General features: G+C 45.1%; 1 protein-coding gene across 1 annotated transcript; it reads right to left on the bottom strand.

The window, feature by feature from the left end:
* Positions 1-17,802: 17,802 nt before the first annotated feature.
* NKX2-8 (NK2 homeobox 8) lies at positions 17,803-20,272 on the bottom strand. The gene is made up of 2 exons (XM_027638139.1): positions 19,915-20,272; positions 17,803-18,905 (listed from the first exon to the last, which is right to left on the bottom strand). The coding sequence occupies exons 1-2, from the start codon at positions 20,078-20,080 to the stop codon at positions 18,361-18,363; spliced, it is 711 nt and encodes a 236-aa protein (XP_027493940.1). The 5' UTR covers positions 20,081-20,272; the 3' UTR covers positions 17,803-18,360.
* Positions 20,273-27,451: the final 7,179 nt, after the last annotated feature.

The following is a 27,451-nucleotide window of genomic DNA, read 5'->3' as shown; positions in this document are numbered from 1 at the left end:
TTAGTTGTAATGTGCATTCATATTCTTGTGAAGAATCTTTCATAATTAGTACTGAATCTCTGCTTCCTGGATGTGGTGTTGACCTCCTATGGACACAATATTAATCTTTTTACATTAGAAATTTTGTATAGGGTTCAGTTGACGCAGCCAACTCTCAGGAACTTACTCCTTGATTTCAGGTGGTACTGCATGCAAATATGTTTTATTTGCTTAAGTTTTTATTCATAAAACTTATATACTTAAATACCCTGTGTAAAAAGCATATATATTTGTACAACAAATATAAACTATCATTCAATGTTTTTATAAAAAAAAGTGCTACACCTGTTTAAAACAGAACACACAGCAGCAAACTCACCATATTTGATGGAAAATAAAAGTAAAACAAAGGAAAATAAAGAGAAAAATTAAAGTCTTGGTAAGAGAAAAAAAAGATATTAAAAAGATTGGCTGTTAGGAGGGCTGAGAAACCCACAGGCTTTTTGAGTGGTGTCAACACTTGCCAAGGAAGGAAAGTAGCCTTCTAGGAAAGGGTAATAGGCCAGATATATAGGTGGTTAATTATCTCCATAATGCGAAATCTTGCCCCCTTCATTTTCCCTTACTGATGATGTATTCCTGCCTCTGACTTGTCTTCATCCCATTTTAGTTCTAAAATAGCAGCATAATCTTGGCTAGCAAGTTTGAGTTATGTAACAAGGCTCAGAACTGGGGCTGCCTCACCAGATCATCATTGCATTTTGTGCTTTGATAAATGGAGCCAAGTCTACTCTGCTGCTTGGATTTTTGTCTTGATGCAGCCAGGCCATGTAGCAGCAGAGTTTCCTTTTTTTGGAAAAAGGATCTTAGTCTAGGACAACAAGTCCTTTGTCTAGGTTTTCACTTGGCTCTAAGAGATTTGACTGATCCTGTCCTCATCCTACTTGCCACAACTTCAAGGCAGATGCTGCGGGAAGTTCTCGCTTGGTCCTGGTTAATTTTAATCTTACTGTGAAGCGAGTGGTCTTAGTATTGCAACAATCCTCCAGTCTCTTTGTTATTCTCCCCACAGTAGAGCAATCATCTGCTATGACCATCTACAATCACAAAAATATCAGTCTGTTCTGACCTCTTCTCAGCATCACACTGGGTTCTTATGAGACTTTAAAGGTGTAAGCTCCACATGATCAGTCTTCTCATTTCAATCTTAGCATACTTAATACTGTTCCATGCTAATGGTTCATGAGATATTCACCTACCCATCCTCTGGTTCCGTTCAGCCATGTTTCACCCTCCACAGACTTTTAATGATTCCTTATCCACTTAATAAAATTTGTTCTTATAATGGAAGGATAAACTGCAGAGACTTCTCAGGTAAAATCTTTCTTACATGTTTCCTTGCATGGCCATAGCAGTAGGGATTCATCTCAGAAGCATTTTTTTATTTGATCAGGACAGCCCTATCATATTATTTGCTTTATTCAGGCTTGTACAACCTGTATTGTAGCTTGTGACATGCTGATGGCTTCTGCTTCCACTTCTAGTGCCCATCTGAGTTGTGTTATGCTCAGTGGCTCCACAATAACTGGCTTTTCTGAGTCTCTACTGATTCTCACCTCATCATATCAAAATCTCAGAAGTGTGTATAGCATCATATTCAATTTTCTGCTTAGAAGCAGGGATATCTTTGTTAGCTCATGCTTCCTTGATAGATTCTTCTCTTACAAATACTAGTAACCATTGATACTAACATTCAGTGGTACTTGTACTGAGGTAGCACAGTGGCTTGATGGCTTGTCTACCTGCTGATGTGCCAGAATTTTGGTTTAGGGTCATAAATGGGAGAAATGTTTGGTCTTGGTTTGAGCAATACCTCCTGTGCTAGGATGTAGGAAATGCATTTCAATGCTCTCCTGAGTCTCTGGTTTGTTCTGGGCTTGTGTAGGCACTCCATTTACCTGTTCCAGTAGGAGTAGGATAACCTCTTTCTGTGATAATCTGGCTCCGCCAAGGCGAACAGGAGTGTCCTCACAGTTTACTCAAGCCCATGGGAAGAGATTTCACAGAATCACAGAATTGTTAGGGTTAGAAGAGAACTCTGGAGATCATCTAGTCCAGCCTCCCTGACAAAGCAGGTCACCTATATCAGGTGACACAGGAATGTGTCCAAGTGGTTTTAAATGTCTCCAGAGAAGGAAACTCCACTACCTTCCACTACTCTACCACTCTCAACATAAAGAAGTTGTTCCGCATGTTGAGATGGAACTTGTGTTTTGTTTTGTGGCCGCTACTCCTTGCCCTGTCACTGGGCACCACTGAAAAGAGTCTGGCACTATCCTCTTGGCTGCCTTTGAGATATTCCGTATGTGTTGGTGAGATCCCCTTTTAATCTTCTCTTCTCTAGACTAACAGGTCCAGCTCTTACAGTCTTTCTTCCTAAGAGATATCCTCCAGACCCCTAATCATCTTTGTGGCCCCCTGCTGGACCCTCTCCAGGAGTTCCTTGTCTTTCTTGTACTGTGGAGACTAGAATTGAATGCAATATTCCAGATGTGGCCTAACTAGGGCCAAGTAGAGGAGGAGGATCACTTCCCTCAACCTGCTGGTCACACTCTTCCTGATGCACCTCAGGATACCATTGGCCCTCCTGGCCACAAGGGCACACTGCCAGCTCATAGTCAACTTGTCATCCACCAAGTTTCTCTTTCTATTATTAATTTTTATTACTGCTCTGTAGCTATTGCTGTTACTTTCACCCCCACACTTATCTCAGTGTACAATTTCCATAGTCATATAATATGAACTGTTCCTACTCTCCACAGATCAAGAGCAGTTTGCTTTTCTTCCTGGGATTATGGACTGACAAGCTCTATGATTTGGTGGGGATTCCATTGTCTAACTGCACAGTACAACTCCTGCTAAAATGGCTGTCTTTTGCCCAGGTCATGAACTGGAACCTTGCAGATCTGGAGGTGCCGACAGAAGTGCTCTCACAGGAAATATGTGTGTCCTCCATCCTTGGCTGTACCAGTGCCAACAGAGTGGAGAGGGCCAGGGTTTGCTCCTGCAAAGTTATTTGTGGAAGCTTAACATCTTTAGAGATGCCTTCAGGTTGTCTTGTCTGTCAACTAATCATGCCTTTTCATCAATATGGGTCCCACTGGTAGATCTGTTCCCACAGGGGTTTTCAGCCTGTGTGAGGCAAAAATGCAGCTGCACTGGCTACCTAGGGAGATGCTTGGTTTTGAGATGATACATTCTCAGCTAGTGTTAGAGACATGGGCAACCAGAATTGGACTACACTTCCCTTATACAATTATGCTTGTCCCTCCATTTCCATGTAGGCAGCCTCTTTGCAAGGAGTGGTTGCACTTGGGGATCCATACTCTATAGGAAAATCCAAAGTAACAACAAAAACTCTACTCTGCTTCAGAAAGGGAGTTAAACAAGTAGAAGTGCCCTGGGGAGGAAAAAAAAAAGTGTAAAAAAAAGATGGGAAAGATGGGAATCCCACAACAGCATTTTGGAAAAACAAAGCAATGCGTTTGCACTGAAGTCTTAAAAAGAATTCAGTGAGGCAAAGCAGATGTCAGAAGAGCTTTCCATACTCTGTGCTGCGGAGCATGGTGTGCTGCCTCTGGGCAGGAGGAAGGCATGGAGGATAAAAGCTAGGCTTCACCATTCACATAGCTAGTTAAGAACCTGTGTAGCTTAAAAAGACTCCTTTAAATGTAATTTAAGACACTTTTTACATAATATATTTTCTTAGATCTTGCATGTCCACATGAAGAACTTCTTGACTCTGTAAGTGATTCTCTGATGAAAACAAACAAGGGCTGATGGTGACTAAAGTGCTCCTCAACACAAGAGCAGCATTGCAACCAGATTCTGCCACAGTCATTCTTGCATTAAGTAGTGACTTAGTCTACAGGTAGGATTTTTAGTCTCAGCCTGAGCACTGCTGGTGAAAGCTGCTCCTCAGCCTGAAAAAGAACCTGATGAAGGGATTGAGTCCATCATCAGCAAATTTGCAGATGACACTAAGCTGGGGGTGAGTGTCGATCAGCTGGAAGGCAGGAGGGATTGGCAAAGGGACCTGGACAGACTGGAGAGTTGGGCTGATTCCAGTGAGATGAAGTTCAACAAGGCTAAGTGCCAGGTCCTGCACTTTGGCCACAACAACCCCCTGCAGCATTACAGGCTGGGGACAGAGTGGTTGGAGAGCAGCCAGACAGAAAGGGACCTGGGAGTTTGGATTGACAGGAAGCTGAACATGAGCCAGCAGTGTGCCCAGGTGGCCAAGAAGGCCAATGGCATCCTGGCCTGGATCAGGAACAGTGTGACCAACAGGTCTAAGGAAGTGATTCTTGCCCTGTACTCAGCACTGGTGAGGCCACACCTCAAGTACTGTGTCCAGTTCTGGGCCCCTCAGTTCAGGAAGGATATTGAGGTGCTGGAGCAGGTCCAGAGGAGAGCAACTAGGCCGGTGAAGGGACTCAAGCACAAGTCTTATGAGGAGGGGCTGAGGGAGCTGGGGCTGTTCAGCCTGGAGAAGAGGAGGCTCAGGGGAGACCTTATCACTCTCTACAACTACCTGAAAGGAGACTGTAGCCAGCTGGGGTTGGTCTCTTCTCCCAGGCAACTATCAGCAAGACAAGAGAGCATGTCTCAAGTTGTGCCAGGGGAGGTTTAGGTTAGATATTAGAAAGAATTTCTTTACAGAGAGGGTAATCAGGTTTTGGAATGGGCTGCCCAGGGAAGTGGTGGATTCTCCATCCCTGGAGGTTTTTAAGAAGAAACTGGATGTGGCACTTAGTGCCATGGTCTAGCAACCACAGATCAAGGGTAGTAGATCAAGGGTTGGACTTGATGATCTCGGAGGTCCCTTCCAACCCAGCTGATTCTATGACTCTATTCCATGATTCTATGGTTTACAAAAAGAAATACAAGCCAAAACAACAGCTTCTCCAATCACAATGGTTGAGTGGGAAGGTTAAGATTTAAGATGCAACGCTTGAGTTAGAATTTGCCTTGGAAAGTGGGGTTAGATCTTCTTTTCTGCAGTTCTCCTTAAGCCTCCTTCTTGCCTGCTCTGAGGATCCAGTCTGCAAAAATGGACTCAAAGCCATGGTTTGCCCCCTAGACCTGCCATTAAGTATTGCTTGTGCACTGACTTACACTGATAAGAATAAAATCAGAAAGCAATTAATCATCTTGCCCAGCCTCCTGTATATCACCAGTTATTTCATGTCACTCTGCCTTGAGTCTTGAGTGGTCTCCAGTCTTCATTAGAAGAGTCCTTACCTTTGCTCATTACTCACACACTTCCAAATAGCATGTTCTGCTCCAAGATTGGGTTTGTCTGGCTTTCAGCCTCCATTTTTGTTATACCTTTCTGCCTATACTGAAGAGGGGTTTGTCTCTAGGAACACTAGACCACAGCTGATCCTATGGATCAGACCTATTACTGCAGAAGGTTCAGGAATAAAACCCCATACATCCCTTCACATAATAATCAGCATAATAATCCTATGTGTCTCTGGGAAGAAATTTTTATGCTATAATGAAATGATGTTTCAGTCCTGTTTTGGTTAAGCCCAGTAGAAATAATTTTTAAAGTCTTTTATCCTTTTATTTTGATCTTTCTTGGATTAGTTTGTTTACATGTTCTCCTGAAACGTGTTTTGAAAATATGGATACAGTCAGTGGACATAGTAATCTAATACTGATCACTTGCTTTCTCTGGGTCTCCAACTCATTCTTCAAAATCCAAGGATTACACTAGCTATTTTTATCCCATATTTGTACAGCAGTTTCCATTGAACTCATTTACTAGATCTCTTTAAGACTCAGCTTCCCAGGTATCTTTTCCCTATTCCTTCTGTAGGACCAGTATTTTTAAGTCCTTGATGTACCACTTGCCTGTTGCAGTGTCAAAATGCATTTTTTAAAGGCCCAGCTTTCAAAGGAACATGGGCTGCATTTCATGGTTGCCTTTTCCACTCACATTCTACCCTATACCTTGGGCACCAGGGATGGAAAGGGAATAGGATGGCCCTTCTAGCAGCAACAAAGTGACATATTAGCTCAGTCACCTTGGCATAGAAACATTGAACCACAGAATGGTTTCAACTGGAAAGGACCTTAAAGATCATCTGGTTCCAACCGCCCTGCCATGGGCAGGGACATCTTCCAATAGACTAGGTTGCTCAGAGCCCTATCCAACCCGACCTTGAACACTTCCAGAGTTGGGGCATCCACAATTTCTCTGGGCGACCTGTTCCAGTGTCTCACCATGCTACTGACAGGGCATAGAAAAGATCCTCTTTTATGTGTGTATGTTTTAACTTAGGAAAAATAACATGAAGAGCAGGAAAAATACAAAAGACTGCAGAATTGCCTTCTTAAGGAATTCCAGCCATGCTATGCACTAAAAGAGGCAGAGATCTCATAGGAGAAATTCAGTGTGATCAATTGATTAAAGACTTTGTCAGAATAAATAAGCCCAAGGGGCTACCTAAATTGTGGAATGTCCTGGCTTTTGGAGGGTGGACTTTGCAAACAAAAAGACACTTCAATATATTTGCATATGTAACACTTTTTATTTCTCCTAGGAAACAACATCTGGATAAGCATGAGGAAGACCCTGAGCTTTAAATTAAAGTTAAGTGGGTGATTGTTTCCCTGAATGAGACAGGCCTTAACTATCACCCTAAAATGCAAGTCAATGCAGAAGCTTTTAGACTGTATGCTTAGGCTTCCAAGCACACCCCTAATTGTGTCAAGTGCTAGTTTTCTGGAATATGAAGTGTCCAGCAACGCTTTATCTGCAATGCATTACTTGTTTACTGTAGGATTTTTTCCTCATTTTCGACCTGTGAGGGAGGTTCTGACAGTATATTCGGTATATTTAGACAGCTCCTACCGCAATGTGGAGCCCTTCTCCTGCTGACAGGCTTAGAAGCTGTTATGCTATAGATAAATACTAGTTCCATATTTACATAGTAAACAAACAAAAAAAAGGAAATTATTCCAATGCAAATAAGGTTTAAGAGGACCTGAGGTAAGATGGACTTATTTATTTTCATTATTCTTTCAATTACTTTTGTTTCTGATAGCAAAAGGTTTTTCTTTTTTTTGAAGTTAAGATCTGCTATTCTTTAATCCCCAGGAAAATTATTACTATCATTTAAGAAAATTATATTCTTCCTAATTAAGCTGTTTTCAGACAATTAAATTGCTTCCTGATTTTCATAATTGTCTCTTTGCTAAGATCTACCTCTTTCCTGATTAGCAAAGTAGAAAAAACCTAATGCTTTTACTCTGTACAATATTTAGCAGTTAAGAAAGAAGTTCCAGCAAATATAATAAGTTTGACTCTTCCTCTACATGACCTGACCTACATATGCTGCTCTGGCTTCACAAAGTCAGATCAAATATTAAAGGCAACCAAAAGGGTGACCACAAAAGTAAGAAGAAACCTGTTTAGAATAGTTCTGTGAACTAGCAAGCATAGGAGGCACCATATGCTGGGAGGCCAGAGTGAATCGCTCCATCGCCTTCATCTTTCATGAGCTGAAGACTGGCTTCCCAAATAGCCCTGGTGAGTCAGCTGTGTATGTGCTGTCCAAACTGCCCTTCTCACCAGTGCAGCAGAGGAGCAGGTCAGGGGGATGTGTTTGAAGAATGCTAATGCTGTGACACTGTCTCACAGTTACAGAGCACACAAAAATCACACAGTCAATGACTGCATTTCTTGTACTACTTCAGCCATTTCACCTGCACATCATGTGTCCTTGCAGTGGTCATATCTGAGACTCCAGATCTCCCAAGGGCTGTATATGGATGCTCCATGACAATGCACTCTTGCTTTATCTCTTCCTGTGTGCATGTTCTCTTCTTTCCCTCTTTCATTTGCTTTTTCTCTTGCCTTGGTTTCCTTATTTTTTTACAGTAGATCACTAATTGTTAATGTAAGAAGTCTAGCACTTGTAATAATGTACAAGTGTCCTAGGGAACCAGGTGTTACAGGGTCTGGGAAATACCATGTGGCTTTGGCCTGCAAAAGGTGCAACACTGGAATTCCCGTGAACCTTTCCATATTTGCGGAGTGGTTGTCTGCAACTTCATGGAGGCTGTTACAATTGACCCTGAGGGTCAACACTCTTAAACTGGGTTTTGAAGGGAAATATGTGGATAGGGAGTCACTGTTTCAAAGGCTCTGTTGCTAACTTGGAATTCATACACTGTCAAGGGGCTTGTTATGAGAAATAAAGGTAGCACATTAGTCAAAGACTATGAACTAGAGCTGTGCAAGCGTGAAAGCGAGAGAATATAAGATATGTGTATATCAATGCCAAGTGATTAAATTAATCAGGTCAAACCCTCAGCTGGATGATAGAGATTTTCCTAGAGCTATGGTGATGAGCACCATCTGAAGAGCTGGCTCATGATGCTTTTAAAGGTAGTACTAAAGCTGAAGGGACATTTCCACCACAGCTAACCACATGAGGGACAAATTATCTTACAGCAGGTCTTTGAAAATGTAGACCTCAACAATCCTCATGATTTTCGCAGGTCTGCCACTGTAATTGTTTCAGTAGCCCAGTCCTTGAGGTTAAATGATGAAATGAGAACATGTGCAATCATGTGCTATTTTAGTCCTCACTGAGCTTTAAGATCTCTTCTGAAAAGGCAAAATAGACCAAATAACATTTAAAATATAACAAAATTGTTCTTCAAAAAGTACTGGGACACAAAAAGATTGTCCTTTTCTCTTTAAATCTCATGATTCTTTACATTGGCCTCATGATTTTTGAGATCTGACTCACTGATTTTTAATACTTGTGTAGCATGATCTTGAGCAGGTAGCATAGGCTCATAAGCATAAACACAGTAATATAGTCAGAGATATTCATGTGAGTGTGAGATATCTCCTACAGTCTCCTTCCTTTGACATTCTAAACCAAAAGAAAGAAGTCCTGAAAGCAAATGGTTTTGCCTTCATAATGTGAGAAGCTGTTTTGTTGCAATATCAAAGGTCATTATTATTAACTGCCTCTTCTGTCTTTCAAATTGTTCCATTAGAACTTATGTTGTATGAGCTTCATTTTTCTATTAATAATTTTGTGAGAGGAAAAGTAATGGCTGTCAAAGGATGGTTGTGGCACAGTCAGCGTTAAAAGAAACACAGATGGCAGAGCAATGGTTAAGGAACAGCCATCCTGGTGGGACACAGGGGTAGGAAAATGAGGGGAAGACACATCCATTTAGTCCATAGGTTTTACCAGAGAATCAAACCTCTGCTTTCAGTCTCGTTTTAGTTGTTCTCGGGAATGCTGACACTCTCATATTCTTCAACTTTCTGCCTTTTTCACCTTGCACTTTAATAGCCCATCTCAGAGAGTGGTAATGCAGTACAAATAAGTTTTGTCTGTGGATAAGAATCCTGCAGAAAATACCATGTGTGGGAAGTTATCCTTCTCAACACCTGCATGCCCCCCCTAAACTGAGGCTGAGCTAGCTGAAGTATGTTACAAGTGTGATACACAGATGATCAGTAAGCTCTTTGCTTGGCATCCCTTTTTCATTATGCTGCCATTTTAGAAAAATATTTTTATAGCCTCTGCTTGATTTTCCATCAGATCCCTCCCTCCCTGTGATTCCTCCCTTCCTGCTTCCTACAGAATGTGGCCAGCTGGTTACTGCTAAATTTAAACAAAGATGTGCTACTTGTAACTCTCTTTGCTTCATGCACACAATATTACTAGCCTAACTCAGCTAGCAAGAAGTACTTCTATTTTGATGTGCACAGGAACTGCAAGCCCAGATGAAGGTCAATGAAGGCTTTTGCATAGATAGATAATGCTGACAGAGAGTGCTCTGACTGGTTTTCTGCAGGAAAGTGCTGATTCAGTGGAATCAGGATGTTTGAGGGGTATATATGAATTCTGTTCAATATGTGGGGGCATAAGGGGAACTTAAAACTGTGTGTCCAATGGAGGTCTGCAGAGCAGCTCCATGAGCAGCAGCAAAACGTGGCCCAGGTCTCCATCAGTGCTCTAATTCTGCCATGCTGATGCACAACAAAACACCCAACACCTCCTGTGAAATGGAAATCCTCCTTTCTAGTCAGCTCTAATTACAAGCACCATACCATGTTTAAACAACCAATAAAACAGGGCATGAACAAAGAAGTGACTCATTGCATCTCTGAGATTCATACAGCATCCAAGAGCTTGAACATCAAGGAGAAAACAGCAGGTAGCTTAACTCCCAAGATCTCTCCCCTGCTGTTGTTATCATTGACAATGAAGGCAGTGTTGTAAGAGCAGAGTGCAATGGACAATTCATGCACTTACCATATCTTGCGCTCTAGCTACAGGCGTGTGATTTTCTGAAGAAATGATGACAGGATCAAACATATTCTGGTAGATGCTCACAAAATCAGAGCCCCTTTCACTCAGTAAATGACCATAAAAATGCTTTGAAGATGACAATAAAAGTTATTTAATCATGTTCAAAACAGAAGCACCTGCCAAGTCAATATATAATTTTTTACATGATTGGCTGGTACAGTGACAATAGCGAAAAATGCAAAGTGAGGCTGTTAGGAGCAGCTACTGACCTGATTCTGTAGTAGGCACAGCCTGATGGTGGAGAGTGAGAGCAAGAGAAGAGAAAAAAAAAAAAGCAAGGGAGTTACACACATATTTCCTCAGTCTCCTGATTTTTCAGCTCTTTTCCCAGCTGTTACAAGGTGCCCTTGGGAACCTAGTCTGAAGATGTCCTTAGCAGCCCCCATTTTCTGTAAAGTCAGTGCAAGAAGGAGGAAGGACAGTGACCAAAAGAAGACCTAAGAACAGCCTAGGTGATTTTCATGCTGCTATAGCACAGGGGAAAATATGCTGGGGAGAAGGGTGGAGATCTGGCCTTTTGGTAGCATTGCTGCCTTAGGATGTCTGTAAACTGATAGTTGGGTGCTGCTAGAAATAGAGACATAGAGTGTCATGTGCAGCTGGGTGCAGATTCTTCAAGAACCCCAGGAGAGACAGCACCTGCCCTTAATAGTGTGGGCTGTAGGGCTACGTGGTACAACAAAGAAGAGCCTGTACAGTTGCTTGGCCTCACCACTACCCTCTCTGCTTCCTCTACCCCAAATTCAGCAACTCTTCTAGGCAAGCCACTTACTTGGTAGCTGGCACGCTTAACTATAGCACTGAAGGGGTTTCTAGCTACAACTGGTGCAAACCCATCTTTTTGATACTGATTGATTAGGTTATTTCATGATTATCTGAAAGTAAAGTAGCCCAGTGGTGAGGATAATTTACATGGGTTGATGACAGAGGTTATTCTGGTACCTGAAGTCCACCATGTAGCAAATTTAAATGTTCAGGTTTTAAGGTTAAAAGTGCTTATTCAAGCAAACACTGTCATCTCTAATATGTTATGAGCCATAAGGATCCCCGGAATTAATTCTCAATGCAAGGCCAAGTTCTATGATTAAATGTGAACATTTTTGTTCAAGTACTCCACTAAATTTTTTTAGAGTTTTTTGTCACCAAGTTGTGGTACAAGGGACTTATTATTCTCACTGGTTAGGAGTCAGGACAGATTTCAAACTAGGCTTTATCTAACTACTGGACCTCATTAAACTTTGCCAGCTGAACAGAAGGGCCTTTTATGCCCAAGATTATGTTTGCTCTGTGAGTGCTTTAATTTATGTTACTTCACCAGTCTCTTTGGTAAGCTAGAACAGACAGGACAGCTACCCTAACCTTCACTCCATAGGATGACTGCCAAGCCTTCACCTTTCCTGCAGTTCTTGCACAACAGCTCTTGAGTGCTTCAACACCTTTCTTAAAATGTAAACACAGAACAGTATTCCTGTAGTGGCTTGAAATTTCAGTGCACTCAAAATTCAACTCTTTGTTGCCAAAGGAACATTTAAAACTACAGCACTCAAAGCCAAAAACAATAGTAAACTCTAGGTTTCTTTGAATCATAGATAAAGTTTGTTTTCAGTAGCCAAATATAAATAGAAAAATGTTGAAGTACTCTCGAATATATACACTGGTACCATGAAAATTGCCTAGATAACTTGGTCTGAAGGTTACTCAGTAGTAAAATTAGTTCCTCAAGATCATTGCAATAAACATAAGTGAAGAAAATAGAATGAATTACTGGTTTAAAAAGAAAATATGAGGAAGGGAAGAATATTAACAAAATCTCAGCCAGCCGTAGAAAGCAGATAAACCAGGCACAGAGGAAATAATTATGATGGTGAAGACAGAACCTTGTCATTGAAGATACCAACAATAGCATCCTGAGGCCACTGTAGGGGAAGTAAAGTGAAAAGCTTAGTAAAAACAGTCACGTTCACCTTTTAACTTTGCGTACAAATAGCACAGAAGGATGTCTGATAACATGACGCTCCCAGCTAGTGCCCAGCTAGCAGAGAAGAGGCACTTTTTCTGAAGCGTTATGGCAAAGCAATCATCATGGAGGATACAGAATTTTGCAGAGAGCAGAGATGTAAAATTAGGAGCTCTATGTGAATGCACAAAGACAGTAGAAGGATTTTTTCTCTTCAGAACGATATTTTCTATATATTTTTAAGTGACTACATTTATGATTTAGTAAAATCATGATTAGTGTTGAGTATCATAAAGTCATTAATGATCCAGTTAGGAAAATAAGGAGGTAAAAGGAAAACTACATTCCCAGTATACAAAGTCAGATGTTCCTGTCAACAAGCATTGCTAAGCAAAATACTGTGACTGTTGGGAATGTGAAGAAATCATTTTTGTCCTCACTATGAACTAGTGAGTAGGACTGTCCTGCACGGCAGATACCCCTCAGGAATTTGGCTGACTGCTCAAAAGCAGCATGGAGAGTCCCAGGGAAATACACCCTCTGTGCACCAGAACTGGTGAAGAGATTTATTCTTTTCCTTGTTGCTATTGGTTTGTCTACATCTTTTTTTTTTTTTTTCTGTCTTTGTCTATTTCTTTTCTCTTTTTAAGTATTCCTCATTCAGAACCAAATTCTGTCAGATTCTGAAGAGGATATCTAATTCTTTGATTTAAGAATTAGATGGATCAAAGACCTGTGAAGAAGTAAATAATTTGTTCTCCTTTTGTTCAGGAAGGAAGTCTAAGACCTGTGAATGTCTGAAATGGACTTGTTCTCCATATTGGTCCTGAATATTAAGAAAGATATAGCTGTGTTCTAGAGAGATTTTTGCTTTTTCCAAAACACTTTATGATCTCTTTTAAATGGAAGAGGACTGGAGGAAACAGGATGAAAACTGGCACAACTGCCAGCATCCTTCCTTGGTCTAGAGAACTGATTTCCTTCACCATTTAGAATGCAGTTGTAAGCCTGAATACCATGAAAAGTAACCTGATCTCATAGCTCAGTAATCCATACTTAGTGGTGGGCAAAGATCTCTTACACCTGTTATATCTTGTGGTGGTATGATTTTTAAAATTACAATAGTAATGTTACAGCTGATCTGAGCTACTCTACTCCTGAGCGTTTCTTAAGCAGGGCTCTATGCTTGAGGAGCATAAAGCAACTTCTCTGATGCGAGTAACTGTGCATCCACTGACTCCTTTCCCACAGGCAGTTCCCTTTTAACTAAAATGAGTGCCATGATTTAGCTCCAGCCAGCAGCTAAGGACCATGAAGCCACTTGCTCACTCCTCCACCAGTGGGATGGGGGAGATGAATTGTAAAGACAAAAGTGAGAAAACTCATGGGTTGAGATAAAAACAGTTTAATTGGGAAACCAAAAAACATACACGCAAAGAAAGCAAACCAAGGAATTAATTCACTACCTCCCATGGGCAGGTGGGTGTTCAGCAGGGCTCCATCACATGTAACAGTTACTCGGGAAGACAAACTCCAGAACTCCAAACATCTCCTCTTCCTTGTTCTGCCCATGACTTCATATGCTGAGCATGATGCCATATGACATTCTATTTGGTCGGTTGGGGTCACCTGTCCCAGCTGTGCCTCCTCCCAAATGCTTGCACATCCTCAGCCTTCTTGCTGGTGGGGCAGTATGAAAAGCACAAAATGCCTTGATGTAGTACAAGAACTGCTCAACAATAACAGCAACAAAAAAATATCTATATAGTCAACACCATTTTTGGCACAAATCCGAAACACAGCCCCATACTACCTACTGTGAGGAACTTAACTCTATCCCAGCCAAAACCAGCATAGTGCATCAGAAGCCTCCTGAAAGTTGCATGAAGTACCTGAAGTCCTTCTGCCATTGCTGATGCTGGTGGCACTTGACTTTTTGTCTAATTTTTTTATCTAATTTTTTTATTTTATGTCAAGCAGGTGGAGTGGAGTCTTTGTTTTGCAATTCTTTGGATATGGCAGGAATTCTGGAAAGAGCTCCTACATACCTGATGGTCAGTATGTATGGGACTGGTCCAGCAGTCAAGAGTTGGAAGCACCAGCTGAGGAAAAGGAAAATGCGCTATTTAGGCTTTTGAATAAAAGGCTGAGTACCATTACTAAGGCTCAGAAACTGCTATTCCTTGTATCCTGGCTGTTTCCATTTTCTCAAGAAGCAGCAGTTATCAGGCATTCAAGTCCAGTAAGACACTATCTTCAACAATGAACTGTGACTTGTGAAGGTCACTGAGTACAGGGAGAGCCAGGCCTATGGTTCTCCACATGTAGTGCTGGGTACCACCTGTTTCTGAAAGCAAAGTGACCTCACTGTTCCCCTTCAGCATCATCTGGGCTCTAACCAAGGGTGGAAGGTTTACTCCTTTCAAAAGCTAGGAGGTAGGAGAGGCTGAAAAGTCCAAGGAGTTTCCATAGACCTGACTTGCACTTAGTTAAAAACACAGTCTAGTCATTAGCCGAGACAGGCATACTGCAAGGCTGCCAAGAGCCTTTCCTAAGTCAGTGACAGGATAATTTGGTTCATGGCAGAGTTCTGCTTGGGAGGTGATGTTTTTCATCTGTTGTAATTTTTAAAATAAATGGTGTGTATATCCAAAGACTAATGATGGGAGTGCTTTGGCTGGGAGACACTCACTCAGTTCATTCATAAAGTATTACAAAGAAGCTTGATCATATGCTCTTTCAGAACTTTTTATCCATTTTTTGGAGGTGATCTAGTTATTTGTTTTAATGCTGTAGTTCTGAGTTAACAAACATGCGTCCAGGGGCTACAACTGAAACAGGGCTGGGCCTTTGTAAAGTCAATAGTTTATTTACCAACTAAGAATAAAGTACACGGGAAGATGTTTGAAGACCTTAGCAATAATTTTCATTAGCTGAAGATAGCATTTAGATCTTGATCATGGGATGTTTATTCATTAGTGTCACTGAAATCACAGGCCTGTTTTCAGGGTAAAAGTAACCGTGAGACGCAGTGGAAAAAGGCAGAGACTGTACATTCACATCTTTGAGGGGGAGACAAAAAAATCCAAACCATCAGCTGAGATGACTTTGTGACTTATTAAAAAACAAGCCAAAGTAACAGAAAATACACTGAAAGATGCTAAGTTTCTTTTGCCCTAAAGCTTTTTAATGACACCTTTAGGAAGTATCTCCTAGATGCATCTTAACCGTTGGTAAGGTGAACTATTTTCCTTGCTAAATGCACTAAAAATTTGGACAGATTACTTTGTTTCTGTCAGGAATAAATAATATTTTGAGTCCCACTCTATCTTCTTCACAAGACTTCCTCTTTACTGTAAATCTCCATAGTCTATTGAATTGTCTCATTATTTAATACATTCTTCATTCTACTTGTATGCATCAAATGAAGGGGGCTGCTTTTCTCCATGCTTGAACCTGACTACCATCTTCTCTGCACCGCTGCTGCAGTGACTTCTGCTCAGCCTGCAAGGGCACCGCTTTAGTCTTTACCAGTGCCCGGGAATCGCACCTTTCCCGGGCTTGGTAAGCTGCAACGCTCACAAACTGCACGTTTTCCGTGAAGAAACCCGCATCAGACGACATTGCAGCTCGTGACGACAGGAAATCGTTGCAGCCTGGGACTGGGAAGGGACATCCTCTGTCATTGTCAGGGCGAACAGTAACTGATAAAAGCAGTAATTCAGTGAAGCCCTCCTGTTTTACAGAGCTTTCCTAAGGCCACGTGTGGGCTCCCGGACAGGAAAGCAGCCCAGACAAGCAATGAGGCAGGGAGATGCCCTTCCGAACGGATGCTGCAAACACTCGGCAAGCTGACCGAGGGTAGGTTTGTGCTGAGGAGGAGCGGACTTGTTGTCTTTTTTTTCCCCACTTTTAATAACGATATCACGCTATTTTCACAGATCATCCAGCTGCATAACTGGATCGCAAAGAGTTAAAATGGAGAGCAGAATCTGTGTTTTTAAAACTACATGCAACAAAGTTCAGTGCTTGAAGTGCGGGTCCCTTCTCCCCCCCCTCCGCCCCTCCCCAGTTTCCAGTAATTATTTATTATAAAGGGGTTTTATGATACAAATTTGATAATCTCCCATACACATTGGCACTGTTCTAATTGGAGTTGTAAACCCATAAAATTCAAACCCTTTGTTTTCATGAAGGCCACAAGGTTTTAAAAGATGCTATTGTACCGCCTAAAACCCATAAAATTGTCGCTAGGGACTGATTAAACAGTCCTGAATTGAAACAGTGCGGATTTTGTCTAGGTCCTTTTCATGCACAACAATGCCCTTTTCAACCCCCAAGACAAAAGGAGGTTTAAGGAGCGATTCTCTGGGAGATTCTTCTAAGATAACCCCATCCATATGGGAGACAAGGTGGCCAGCAGCTGAGACGGAAAAAAAAAAAAAGATTTCGGATGACAGGAGGAAAAATAAAGGGAAAGACAACAACAAAAATCAAAACCCTCCAACCAACCAACCAATAAAACCAAACCCAGGTGATACAGAAGCTGTGTTTCCCCAGGTCCTTCCCGCGCATCCCAGAGACTTGGGCCGCTCTGGGCCTCCCTCTTGGCACACGACCCCCTGTCCAAGCACGGAAGGAGAAGCAGGTGGGAGGACCGGCGTCCCTGGATTCTCCCCGGCCCGTCCTGCATTGCAGCTGGGTCTGATCCCCCCGCACTGAGGCTAGAGGCGCCCCACCTGGAGGGGGCCGCGGCCCCCTGGGGAGAGTTAGGTTGGGAGGCTAAAGGGGTCCTATTGCTGCCACCGTCGCGACGGGGGAGGCGACCAAAAGCACGTATGGGAACCTGTATGTCCGCGTGTGCTTTCGGCCGCATCTCCCTGCGCGACGGCGGCGCCTGGTATAGCCTTGCTCCCCGCGGGCTCTCCGGCGTGTGTAGACAGCATGGCACATCCCAGGGGCACATCTCGCCCGAAGTCACCTCCTTCCAGGAAATAAAATAAAAAATAAATATAAAAAAATCCACCCAAATATCTTCTGCGGGTCCCTTTTCCTCGACAGCCTTTCCTCTGCAGGCAGGTTGTCTGCATCAGACCGCCTGGGGTCTTTGCCCCAAATATTCCCTCCGCGTTCCTGGTCCGCAGGTCCCGTCCGAAAGACCTGAGTTTGGCTTTGTGGGACTTTTTTTAGGGTTTTTCCCCTTGGCGGTTGCCAGGACAATTATTATTTTCACCCCAAGGTAATAAAATCGATAGTTCATCAAAGAGTTTCAAAGAATAATTCTCTTGGCTACAGTCGATATTTGGAACGGTTACAGGCTAACGAAAAGATTGGCTTAATTCTGGATGCTGCCTTTGCGTTTTAAACGGCAATGTCTTTTTTTAGAGCCGCTAAGTCGGGGAGACGCTGGGCTCACGCTTCCCGTAGGAATTATCACCAAGCTTACAGTGGGATGCTTACAGCAAACTTTATTCACCCTTTACCGTCGCATGTAGATAAAATAAACAAACTTGAAAGTTAAATTCGGCTGGCGCAATCAAGGCCATATTTAAGCTTTCATAGCACAGAAGGCAATCCTACGAAACAGTCCCAATCGTCAAAACTACTCTTCTCTGTAGAGAAAAAATTAATTGCCAAAACCAGTTTTATTAGTCGCTGGAAGAGTCAGCTATTTTAAAACACACTATGTCGCTAGGATGATCATTATTTTGTAACTAGGAATCTCTCGAAAAGGAGCAGGAAGAGCGGAGGTTTTACAAAATTCGCGCCTCACGCGGCATCCGCGCCCTCGGGCGAGACCGGAGAAGGGGAGCATGGCCCGGGCCAGCTTCGTTCCGGCCCGCGGGCCACTGCCCCGGAGCCGCGCTCCGCCGCCCGGCCCGCCCGAGCGCGGCCTCCGCGGTGCCCCGGCGCGCCTCGGCGCTTCTCCGCGCTAGAGCCTGGGTCTGGAGCGGGCCGCCCCGCGCCCGTGGGATGAGTCCGGTCCCAGAGGGCGAAGCGCCGCTGTCACCATCCCCAGGAGACGACGGCGGGGTGTGCTAAGTGCTGGTACGCGGGGAAGACGCCGAGGGCGGCAGAGGGCGGGCAGGCTCCGTAACCCTGCAGGGCGAGGGCGGCCTGGGCGCTGCACCCCGCCAGGGCGCAGCCCAGCTTGGGCCGTGGGGTGGGTGGCGGTGGGCTGGCGGGGCAGCCGCGGCAGGGCTCCCCGTCCCGCACCAGCACCGGTACCACCACCCGGCGCAGCAGCGCGGGCGGGCGCGGCGGGGGACTGCCGGGACCTTCGCTGCGCGCCCGCTTCATCTTGTAGCGGTGGTTCTGGAACCAGATCTTCACCTGCGTGGGGGTGAGGCTGAGCAGCCGGGCCAGTTGCTCCCGCTCCGGAGCCGAGAGGTATCGTTGCTGCCGGAACCGCCGCTCCAGCTCCAGCGTCTGCGCCTTGGAGAAGAGCACCCGCCGCTTCTTCTTCTTCTCCTCGGCCTCCGAGCCGCGGACGGGAAGCGACCTTTGGGTGGAGTCGGGCAAGCTCATCTCCGGGCCGCTCTCGTCGGAAGCTGGGGACAGCGAGAGGGTTAGAGAGAGGGGGCAGCCGGGCCCGGGGAGAGGGGCAGGAATTGAGGTAGCGATGGGCCGCTGAGAGCCGAAACGCCTCTAGCAGGGAGAGCTCTGGCTGTTTACCGGGCCGGATTAATCCCAGTAGTCAACAAGAGATGTGAGCCAACCCCTCCAAATACATTAAACCTAGCCCACGGGACAGACCGGGTTGTGTCCCCGCCAGTAATCCCCGTAGGGGCGTGAAAGCTCCGCCGCGCACAGCCTAAAGGCTTGCGGACTGCTAGCCGTCGTGTTGCCTCCGTGCTGCCCGGTCCTTTCATAACTACTTTTCTCCCTCCGGTCGATTACCTTAATATTTAACTTATCCCAGTGGGGTTCCCGCACCCATTCAAAGGATGATTTCCTTTTGATGAGGTAGAACATAAACGCGGTATATCTGCTGCACAATTTATGTGTGCGAGGTGCGATCAATATGCTACACATCTGGGTTTGCGAACCGCAGCCTGCCCTCTGTGGTGGAAAGTGCGTGGATCTAGGCGGTGGCGCCCAGGGCACTCCGCCGCAGTGGTGGGAGTCCACGCACGGAGTGTGTGCTCAGCTTTCCTCTACGGAGCGTGGGCTGACCTGAAACCCCTCCAGCACAAAAAAGGCAGGATTTCTTGCAACAGTGAAACGGGGGAAAAAAATAATCCAGGAAGTGGACTTAAACGATAAACACAGAAAGACTGGTGAATACAGCCTGAAGTTTTGCTTTCTGTCATAGCTGGGGACATACACAGACTCACAGAAAAAAACCCTTTTCTCTCTTAAGCTCCTGGTCGGGACGTTTCTGCTGTCTCATTGTTGCAAGTCAGTAATGTTCTATAATATTTCCAGCCTCGATCCCCCTGATCCTGTAGGCTACTTAGAGTGGCAATTCGCTTCTTCGCATCTTCCCCAAAGGAAGCGGGGAAACAAATAACAAATAGCCATGCAGAGATGGCAAATTCCTGTCCGTTTCATACTCACAGGGATAGTGGTTTCTGTCTGTTTCTATCCACCCTCGGTACGGCGAGCCGGTGTAGTTCTCCGCTGAGTGGTGATGCTCAGAGACTTGCTTTATGCTATTAGCATCTTGCTCTGGTAAATCCAAAATGCTCCTCACTGTAAAACTGATCCTGCCGGATGTGGCCATGGTAGGTTGTGCGCACCCCCCAAGAAATATCACCCCAAACCGAACCCCCTTTCTTAAAAGCTGCTAGGAAAGGTCCGCGCCTGGTTACTGCGGAATCTCCGGGCTCAAAAGGACCTTCCTTTCCATCGCCACCTAACCCCAAATATTAGTGTCGTTTACAGAGGTGTCCTGTTTATATAAACAGTCCTCCCCACTGCAAACACTGCCTGCTTTCAAACCGTCCCTGTCTATAGGATGCTAAGTACCTGAATTAGTCAAGTGCTAAAGCCCTAATGGGAGTAGGTGTAACCCCCCTCTTCTGCCACCCCCATGAGAGAATAACCCGTTACCTCCCAAAGACAGCAGGAAACAGGCTTCATCATTACATATTCTGTCTGATTAACCAAAAGTGGGGACAGATAATGGTAATTGTTAGCAGTGAATAACATCTTGGGTGGCATGTGGATGACCAACAACCACCCCCCTCCATCCGCCACCAAAGCCACCAGCGTCCCTTCTATCCGCAGACAAAGTGAATCCTCTCAGGACATCCGCAGAGCCTGCCGAGAGCCCCCTTCCCGCTTCTCTCTCTTTATTTTCCTCCCTCTCCCCTCTTTCTTTAAACCTGGAAGGAATTTAAGTCGTTATTTGTTTTATTTCCCTGGGCTGTTTGCAGTGCTACTTCTAGTTCTCTCTCATGTTATTGGCATGTTTCCTACCCTCAACGGGGCATTTTTCACACCTCGGCTGCGCGTTCGGAGAGGAAGGCTGGCGGATGTATGCATTGAGGAAGGGGACCTCTGGGTTGGTTTTTTTGGTTTGTTTTTTTGTTGGGTTTTTTTGTTGGTGGTTTGTTTGGGTTTTTTTTTTCCCTCTCCTAGGCATGGTAGATGGAAGGTGCACCTTTCTCTCAGGAAGGGTGATGGCGGGAGCTTGGCACAGTCTGTCCATAAGCAAGAGTAGGGACGTGGAAGTAGGGGAGATCTTTTATTTTAGCATATTTTCGTGTTGTACTAACCCAGGGAATATCCCATCGGGCGAGATATGTGAGTTACTCAAACGATTCCAGCTGGGAAGAGGGAGAAAAGATCAGACACGGCGTGCCCATTTATCTGTACGTTTCCCGTCCCTGCCGACCGCCGTTTCATCTGCCAAAAGTGGCAGCAAACGATCCTGGAGACCGGCGCCCCGCAGGAGGAGGGTGCTGACACTGGCTCGGCACGGTCCGGGGACGACCGACGGCAGCTCCCGAGGACAAGAGCCTCCTCGCAGCCTTTCAAGGGATGTCCCCATCCCCCCGCGAAGCTGCGGTCGGTCTTTGCGAGGACTTACAATAAAATACGATACAGAAACACGCAGCTCGGTGTGGCGTTCAAATTCAAACCCGCAATGTCAGGGCTCGGTCCCCAACCGCAGGGCAGGGGCAGAAGTGACCAACAGGGGCGATCTTCACGCGGATCGCGCAGCGTGGGTCAAGCCGTGGGGCCGGAGGGGGAGGAGGCGGGACACGCTCCCCACTCGCACACCGCAGAGGCCTTCCCCAGGGCTTCCCGCCGGCTTCGCGGGAGGCACCCAGCGCCCAGCTAGAAAACCAGTGGGACGCGAGTCCAGTTGGATGGAGCAAAGTCTGGAGGGCAGGAGGCACCCAACAGATCAGCCCACCTTTGAACGCGGGTCGAGGTGCACACAGCTCACCCCCGACGGGGAGATGGCGCGAACACTGCGCTGAGCGCCTTGAAACAGGAATCCAGATACACGCAGAGATACTTTTCTATCCGACCGCTTTGTCGGTTCGAATCTCCCTGTCCAAACAGGCGTCTATAAGCTATTGTGTATAGATTATATTTATTCAGCCCCTCTCTCGCCCCCCAAACCCGCTGCCCGCCTGCCCCCGGTCGCTACCTCCCCTCCCCGCCCTGCTCCGGGTGTCGCTTCTGGGAGCAGTTACACTTCTCGGAGAAAATGTCAGTAGAGCGATAGCGACAAGGGAGAGGTGAGATTTATTTCGGCGAGATTTGTGGGCGAGATCAACGGGGCACAAGGCTCCATTTGGCCAACTTCCCGCATATTTCTTCAGGACTCGACAGGCTCCATATAAACGATTCCCAGGCCGCGATTACTGCAGCCACCTATCAAGCGTGCCTGGTGACAGTAGTTATCTCCCCGCTCCGAGCACAGCCTCACAGCCATCCTGGGTGGTCGGAGCGAGGGGAGCACAAATACATGCCAACTGCTAGGCCGTGAACAAAAGGGAAATGTAGCCCTATGTCCCGGACCTGTTGGAAGCATTTGTTCCAGTCAAGATTTTGCATTTGTTCAGATCTGGAATAATAGGTGATTGACGCCTTCCCACAATGTGCTTTAACTCTCCGGGATAAATCGGAGCTTGTTCCTTGTTGTCATGGTTTTCAATAGGGTTCAATGGGATTGAACCACTATCGACTCTGCTTTACGTCTCCGGCAGCCCCGTCCATACAAATTTATTAGTTACGTCTTTTTAAATGAGATTAAATTGAAACGACGTGTCCGTCCTCGGCGGAGCGGCTACTCCCGCGGCCGCCCCTATGTCCCCTCCGGCCCCGACTGCCCGTGTCACCACCGGGGCAGCCCACGGCCGGCAGGGAGGGGCGCAGTTGGCGCCGGCCCGGCCCCCCCGCCCGCCAGGTACGGCCACGCTCACCTGCCCCGGCCCGGTTGGCAGTGCCGCCACTGCCCCGCGCTCCCGAGCACCCCGGGTATAAAAGGCGACCGAGAAGTGCTTATTAATATCTTGACCCCGCAGGCAAATATTTGCTGGATGCCTGCGCTGGAGCGTAGTTTCGGGGGGGTCGACTAGCAGAGGGGAGGGGGCCGGAGTTCAGAGCGCCACAAACTTATACAGTATCTGAGATGGCTCTTAAGAGGAGTTTGCCAAGGACATTCTAAGCAAAATACAAAAACTTTGCAAGGAAAAAAAGTCAGGATGAGAGAAAGAGAGTCTACTTCAGTGACCTCTCTTAGCCTTTTAATCTATTTAACATCCTAAGCCCACACTGATGTGTAGAAATAAGTAAATGGTACTCTTCTAGCCTTAAGAGCTCTTCAGCATCAAATATTTGCACTTACTCTTAGAGTTTTTCTCAAATAGCGCAAGACACATTCCCCTTGGACGAGTGGAGCTGTCTAAATATACCTGCACAGTGTTATCTGCGGGAAATGGTTCGCTTCAAAGGGAGAACGTAATAACCTGAAATGTTTCATCTCTTGTTTTACTTGGGACTGACGTGGATACTTTTCAGCTCTGGCTCTCCGGCCTCCTTTCGTGGTTTGCCGGTTCAGACTTCATCCTGTCCCGCCACACTTCTGCGTGGGGCCGGGGGGGCACTCTCCCTCCCCAGGACCCTGGACCTGCGGTTCCCCTGGGGGCGGCATCCTTTGACCGAGGGGTGGGTTTGCCGGTCACCCCGCTGCACAGGCCGCTAGGACGTGGTGTCCCCGGCATCCCACCGATAGCCACCTCTTCCGTGACGGCATCCACGGGGACGAGACGGGGCAGGCGTTTCTCCAGGGATGCTAAAAGTAAGCGGCAGTGCCCACTCATGTACTCCATCCGCCGATGCGGTGGGGAGCTGTAGCAGCCAGACTCTGTGGGCTCAGGGGTTGAGACCATGTTGGACCTCGGTGGAAGCGTATGGTTGCGCTTGCCCGACCACCTCGTCCCTCCAGATAAATCCGTAGAAACACTTTGGCTCCTCTGCCCGTTTAAATGAATTTTCAAGTTTCCAAGGGTATAAAGAAAAAAATAATTAAAAAAAATCTCTGCTTGTTTGCACACAGCGTACAACGCGCTTTCCAGCTCACTCCCCGACGACCGTGCTTGCAGCTCATGTGAAACGGGGTAAGAGAGTGAGGATCCTGGGAACCCCGTGCCCCAGGAGCCGCTGAAGCCGGGCGAAGTGGGGGCGCGGTGGTCGTAGCCCTCTGAATGCTCGGCCGCCACCACTCCATCACACACGGTCGGCAGTTGAAGGGACTCTGCAGCGGGGCCGGGCTGCGGGCATCGCGGAGAACCGGGGTCTCACTGAGAGACCGCGAGGTTCGTGCCTGAGAGGCGGCCAGGCACCTTTGAGGATATCCCGTCCCGTCGGGGCTCCCCTCCTCACCGGCCCCCGTTGTAAAAACATCTCCGACCATCTGAGAAAATAGTGGCCTTTTTCCTTCCTCCCCCGTCCCTATTTGAATGGGTTCATTTATTGTACTCAGTGGAGGATTGCGAAACAGCTTGACCAAATCGATGTATGTGAGACGCAGAAATGGAGAATTTTCCTAAAACAGAATTTTCCTAAAACAGTTGATCGCCCCCACACTTCGAGGGAGGAGGAGAGAAAGAAGAAAAAAATATTTTCAGTACAGCGGCCGTCTGGCTCTGATTGGTGTAGTCCCGGCTTTAAGGAGGAACAAATGGATTTTTAAGCAGGCAAGAGTCCACCTTATGTATAAAAATAAAGAATTCTTTACTTCATTTTTTTACCAAGAATGAACATTTCCAGAAGTTTACACCCTTTGCCTTCATCATCTGAAAATAGTATCTTTCCCTCTCAACCACAAAACACCTTTAGACTTTGAACTTTACTGTAAGCTCTTCCTTGTCTTTTGCTTTACAATTTATATTCATTATGATGCATTTTCTATTTGGGACAATACTGTGGAAGGCATGGAATATTACCCATAGGAAAAATTGCTTTCTCTATGTTTCTGTATGTTGTATTTGTTTCTCTTTTCCCGTAGAGTAATGTAATTTGCATTGCCCATTTCCTAATGCATCCGACCAACCTGCACCTTCTGCAGCTCCTTTATTTTTTCTTTTTATTTTTTTCACGACTATTCCTTATTTTAAGTATCTATATACATCAACTTTAACCTATTAAATGAACAAACTTAAACTAAACTTCTTTTTTTTGTAGCCAATTTGGAAGATTCTTATTCTCTGGTGCTCTAACTCCCATCCCATCCAAATCATGACTCTCTCTGCTATCACTTTTATTTTGTTTTGTTTTGGTTTTTTTTTTCAGAGCTCATTGATTAAAAATAAATACTAATTATTAAATGTGATTTGTACAAAGCATGGTATCAAAGGCTTACACTTTCTCTGAAACCCTCCATTTTCTATTCTGCACTTAAACAAGAGACTTTACTCCTTGAAACAGGGATCCCTCACAACAGGGGAGGATTCTGGATTGGGTTTTTCACTTGCTCTGTGTGATAATCCTGGAGGAGTTATTTTGCAAATTGATTGAAAGCAAAGCATCAAGGGAGAAGACTTCCTTGCTCTCTAAGTCGGTTTGGGACTAGCTTGTGCAGAACCAAACTGGTGTGGTCGTGAGCAGGGCTGCCCTGCTGCCTGGGCTTCTTGGAGCTCAGCTCTTGGGAAAGACAGAGGGGATGGGACTTTTGCTTCCCACTGGGGTTATTTGGCTCATGAAACTGCAACAGTTGCTCTGTTAAGAGCCGGCTGGAGTATAAGCTCTGCACCTACTGTCACTGCAATGCCACTCACCTTCTTGCACTCTCAGCTTTTGTGGGATGATAGAGGGGCAAGAGCAGGTTCCAGCCAAGGAGCAAAGCATGCCCAAGACGAGGTGTGATTTCGGGCCCAGATTCAGCTGCTGTATCTGGAGTGTGTAACCTCTTCCCCTCCCCATACAACACACCTGTGCAAGATCCTCAGGCTCCAGGGTGAAGGTTTTACCTCTGGAGCCCAGAGGGCAGCCAGTAGCATTAATGACCTTGAAAGGGGCTGCTTTCAGGCAGAGGCAATGACACTGACCCAGATACACCTAGTCTTTAGGCATCTAACCACCCTTTCCTTCAGTGGGAATTAAGTGCCTAAAGGCCCTTGATAGTCTGACCCCAAAACGGAAGTGGTGCTAGGAAAATGGCATGAATAGTAAGACAAAAGTAAAGTCCTTAAGCAGTTGTTGAGAAACTGCAGTAGAGGACAAAAGTTTATCTGAGGAAGCTGTTCTGTTGACCAACACCATTAACAGAGTCAAAAGGCATTTTGTTCTTTGGACAGTTTACAAGGGTATATTTTTGATTTCAACATGTAATTCTTTGTCTCACACTGTAAGATATCAATTCCATTTTTAAGTAGTCATAAGTATTCATTAAGTTCTGATAAATATCCTCTATTAGTTAAATTCTACTGAATTATTACAATAAAATTGGCAGGAAAAATGGCGGACTTTTAAAAGGTCCCTTTGTTATTTTCATAAGGTTTTCTTTTCTTCCTCTGTGACATGCCAAGTCTCCAAAAGGCACACTCTAGCGGACTGGCCATCACATACGCTGACTTGTGAGCACACTGCTGCAATGTCAAGAACATGTTTTCTGTTAGTAAGCCAATAAGTTAGGCTTTTCCTCAAGCCTTTATATTTCATAAACCTCCTGTGATCATAATTGGTTTTGAGACTTTTGACCATCTATCAAATTTGGTTGAGTCTTTTTTTTTTGCAGACGTCAGGCTGAAAGTAAGATAGTCTTGCACTTTGTGAAATCAGGCTAAAAAGCACTTGTAGCTCTCAACTGAAGGTGTTAAGGGAAAGGTGTCTCATGGCCATTTCCAGAACTGAAAGATTTGTTCCTGATGCTGCAGGTAAAAAGATATGAACAAAGAAAGTAAATTCTAAAATTGTAGATTCTTACCACTCCCAGGCTGAATTTTCCTTTTATTTACATGCTGTTGACTACAGCAGCCTTTAAAATATTGAGTAAAGTAACTCAGCTGACTCCAAGAGTATTCAGACGGGTGAAGCCATGGTGACTTGGGCGTATCACACAGTACATGACACAGAGGTTTTGTCTGTACAAGTTACCACGAGAGAGAGTTACTTCCAGTCCATAGCAAAATAAAATTGGTTATTATGTTTGACTGTATGTGGGCAAAAGCCAACATCCAAATGTCTCCATTTCCACATGTAATTAAAAATCTGAATCTGATTTTTTTCAGCTTTCTTCTGATTTGATACTTAGTTGCTTATTTTGCTCCTGCAAATGTATGTTGCAGAGAGGGTTGTTCCAGGTTTGCACAGCAAGAAGCTGGTTTATTTTCATATAAAACAAATTCTACACCTATAACTTTATATATTTTTTATATATATCTACTTTTGATGCTCATTATTTAACATAATATTGGTCTTTAAATCTCACAGTAGACAATTCATCTTTTTTTCTTCCTCAATGTCTGTCTTCATAGCTGTCTTGGTTTTCTTCTCTTCTCTTAACCTCTGATTTGGGTCTTTTTTTGCCCTTATTTTTCCCTCTTCACAGTTTATGTTTTAAGCTTATTTGCAGTCATTTTCTGACAGTAACGTGAAGTGCTGAACATACTTCATTATTAGAGATTGCATTAAG

This window comes from Corapipo altera, unplaced genomic scaffold, assembly GCF_003945725.1.
Source record: "Corapipo altera isolate COAL_440 unplaced genomic scaffold, ASM394572v1 23, whole genome shotgun sequence".
NCBI lineage: Eukaryota > Metazoa > Chordata > Aves > Passeriformes > Pipridae > Corapipo > Corapipo altera.
Note: the sequence above shows the minus strand (reverse complement) of the source record. Positions and strands in the feature narration are given on the sequence as shown.

Excerpts from the sequence above, each read along its gene's own strand:
- NKX2-8 (XM_027638139.1), bottom strand. The coding sequence starts at position 20,080 with ATGGCCACATCCGGCAGGATCAGTTTTACAGTGAGGAGCATTTTGGAT. Across the intron at positions 18,906-19,914 it reads AGACAGAAACCACTATCCCT|CTTCCGACGAGAGCGGCCCG; the intron begins GTGAGTATGAAA and ends CGCTGTCCCCAG.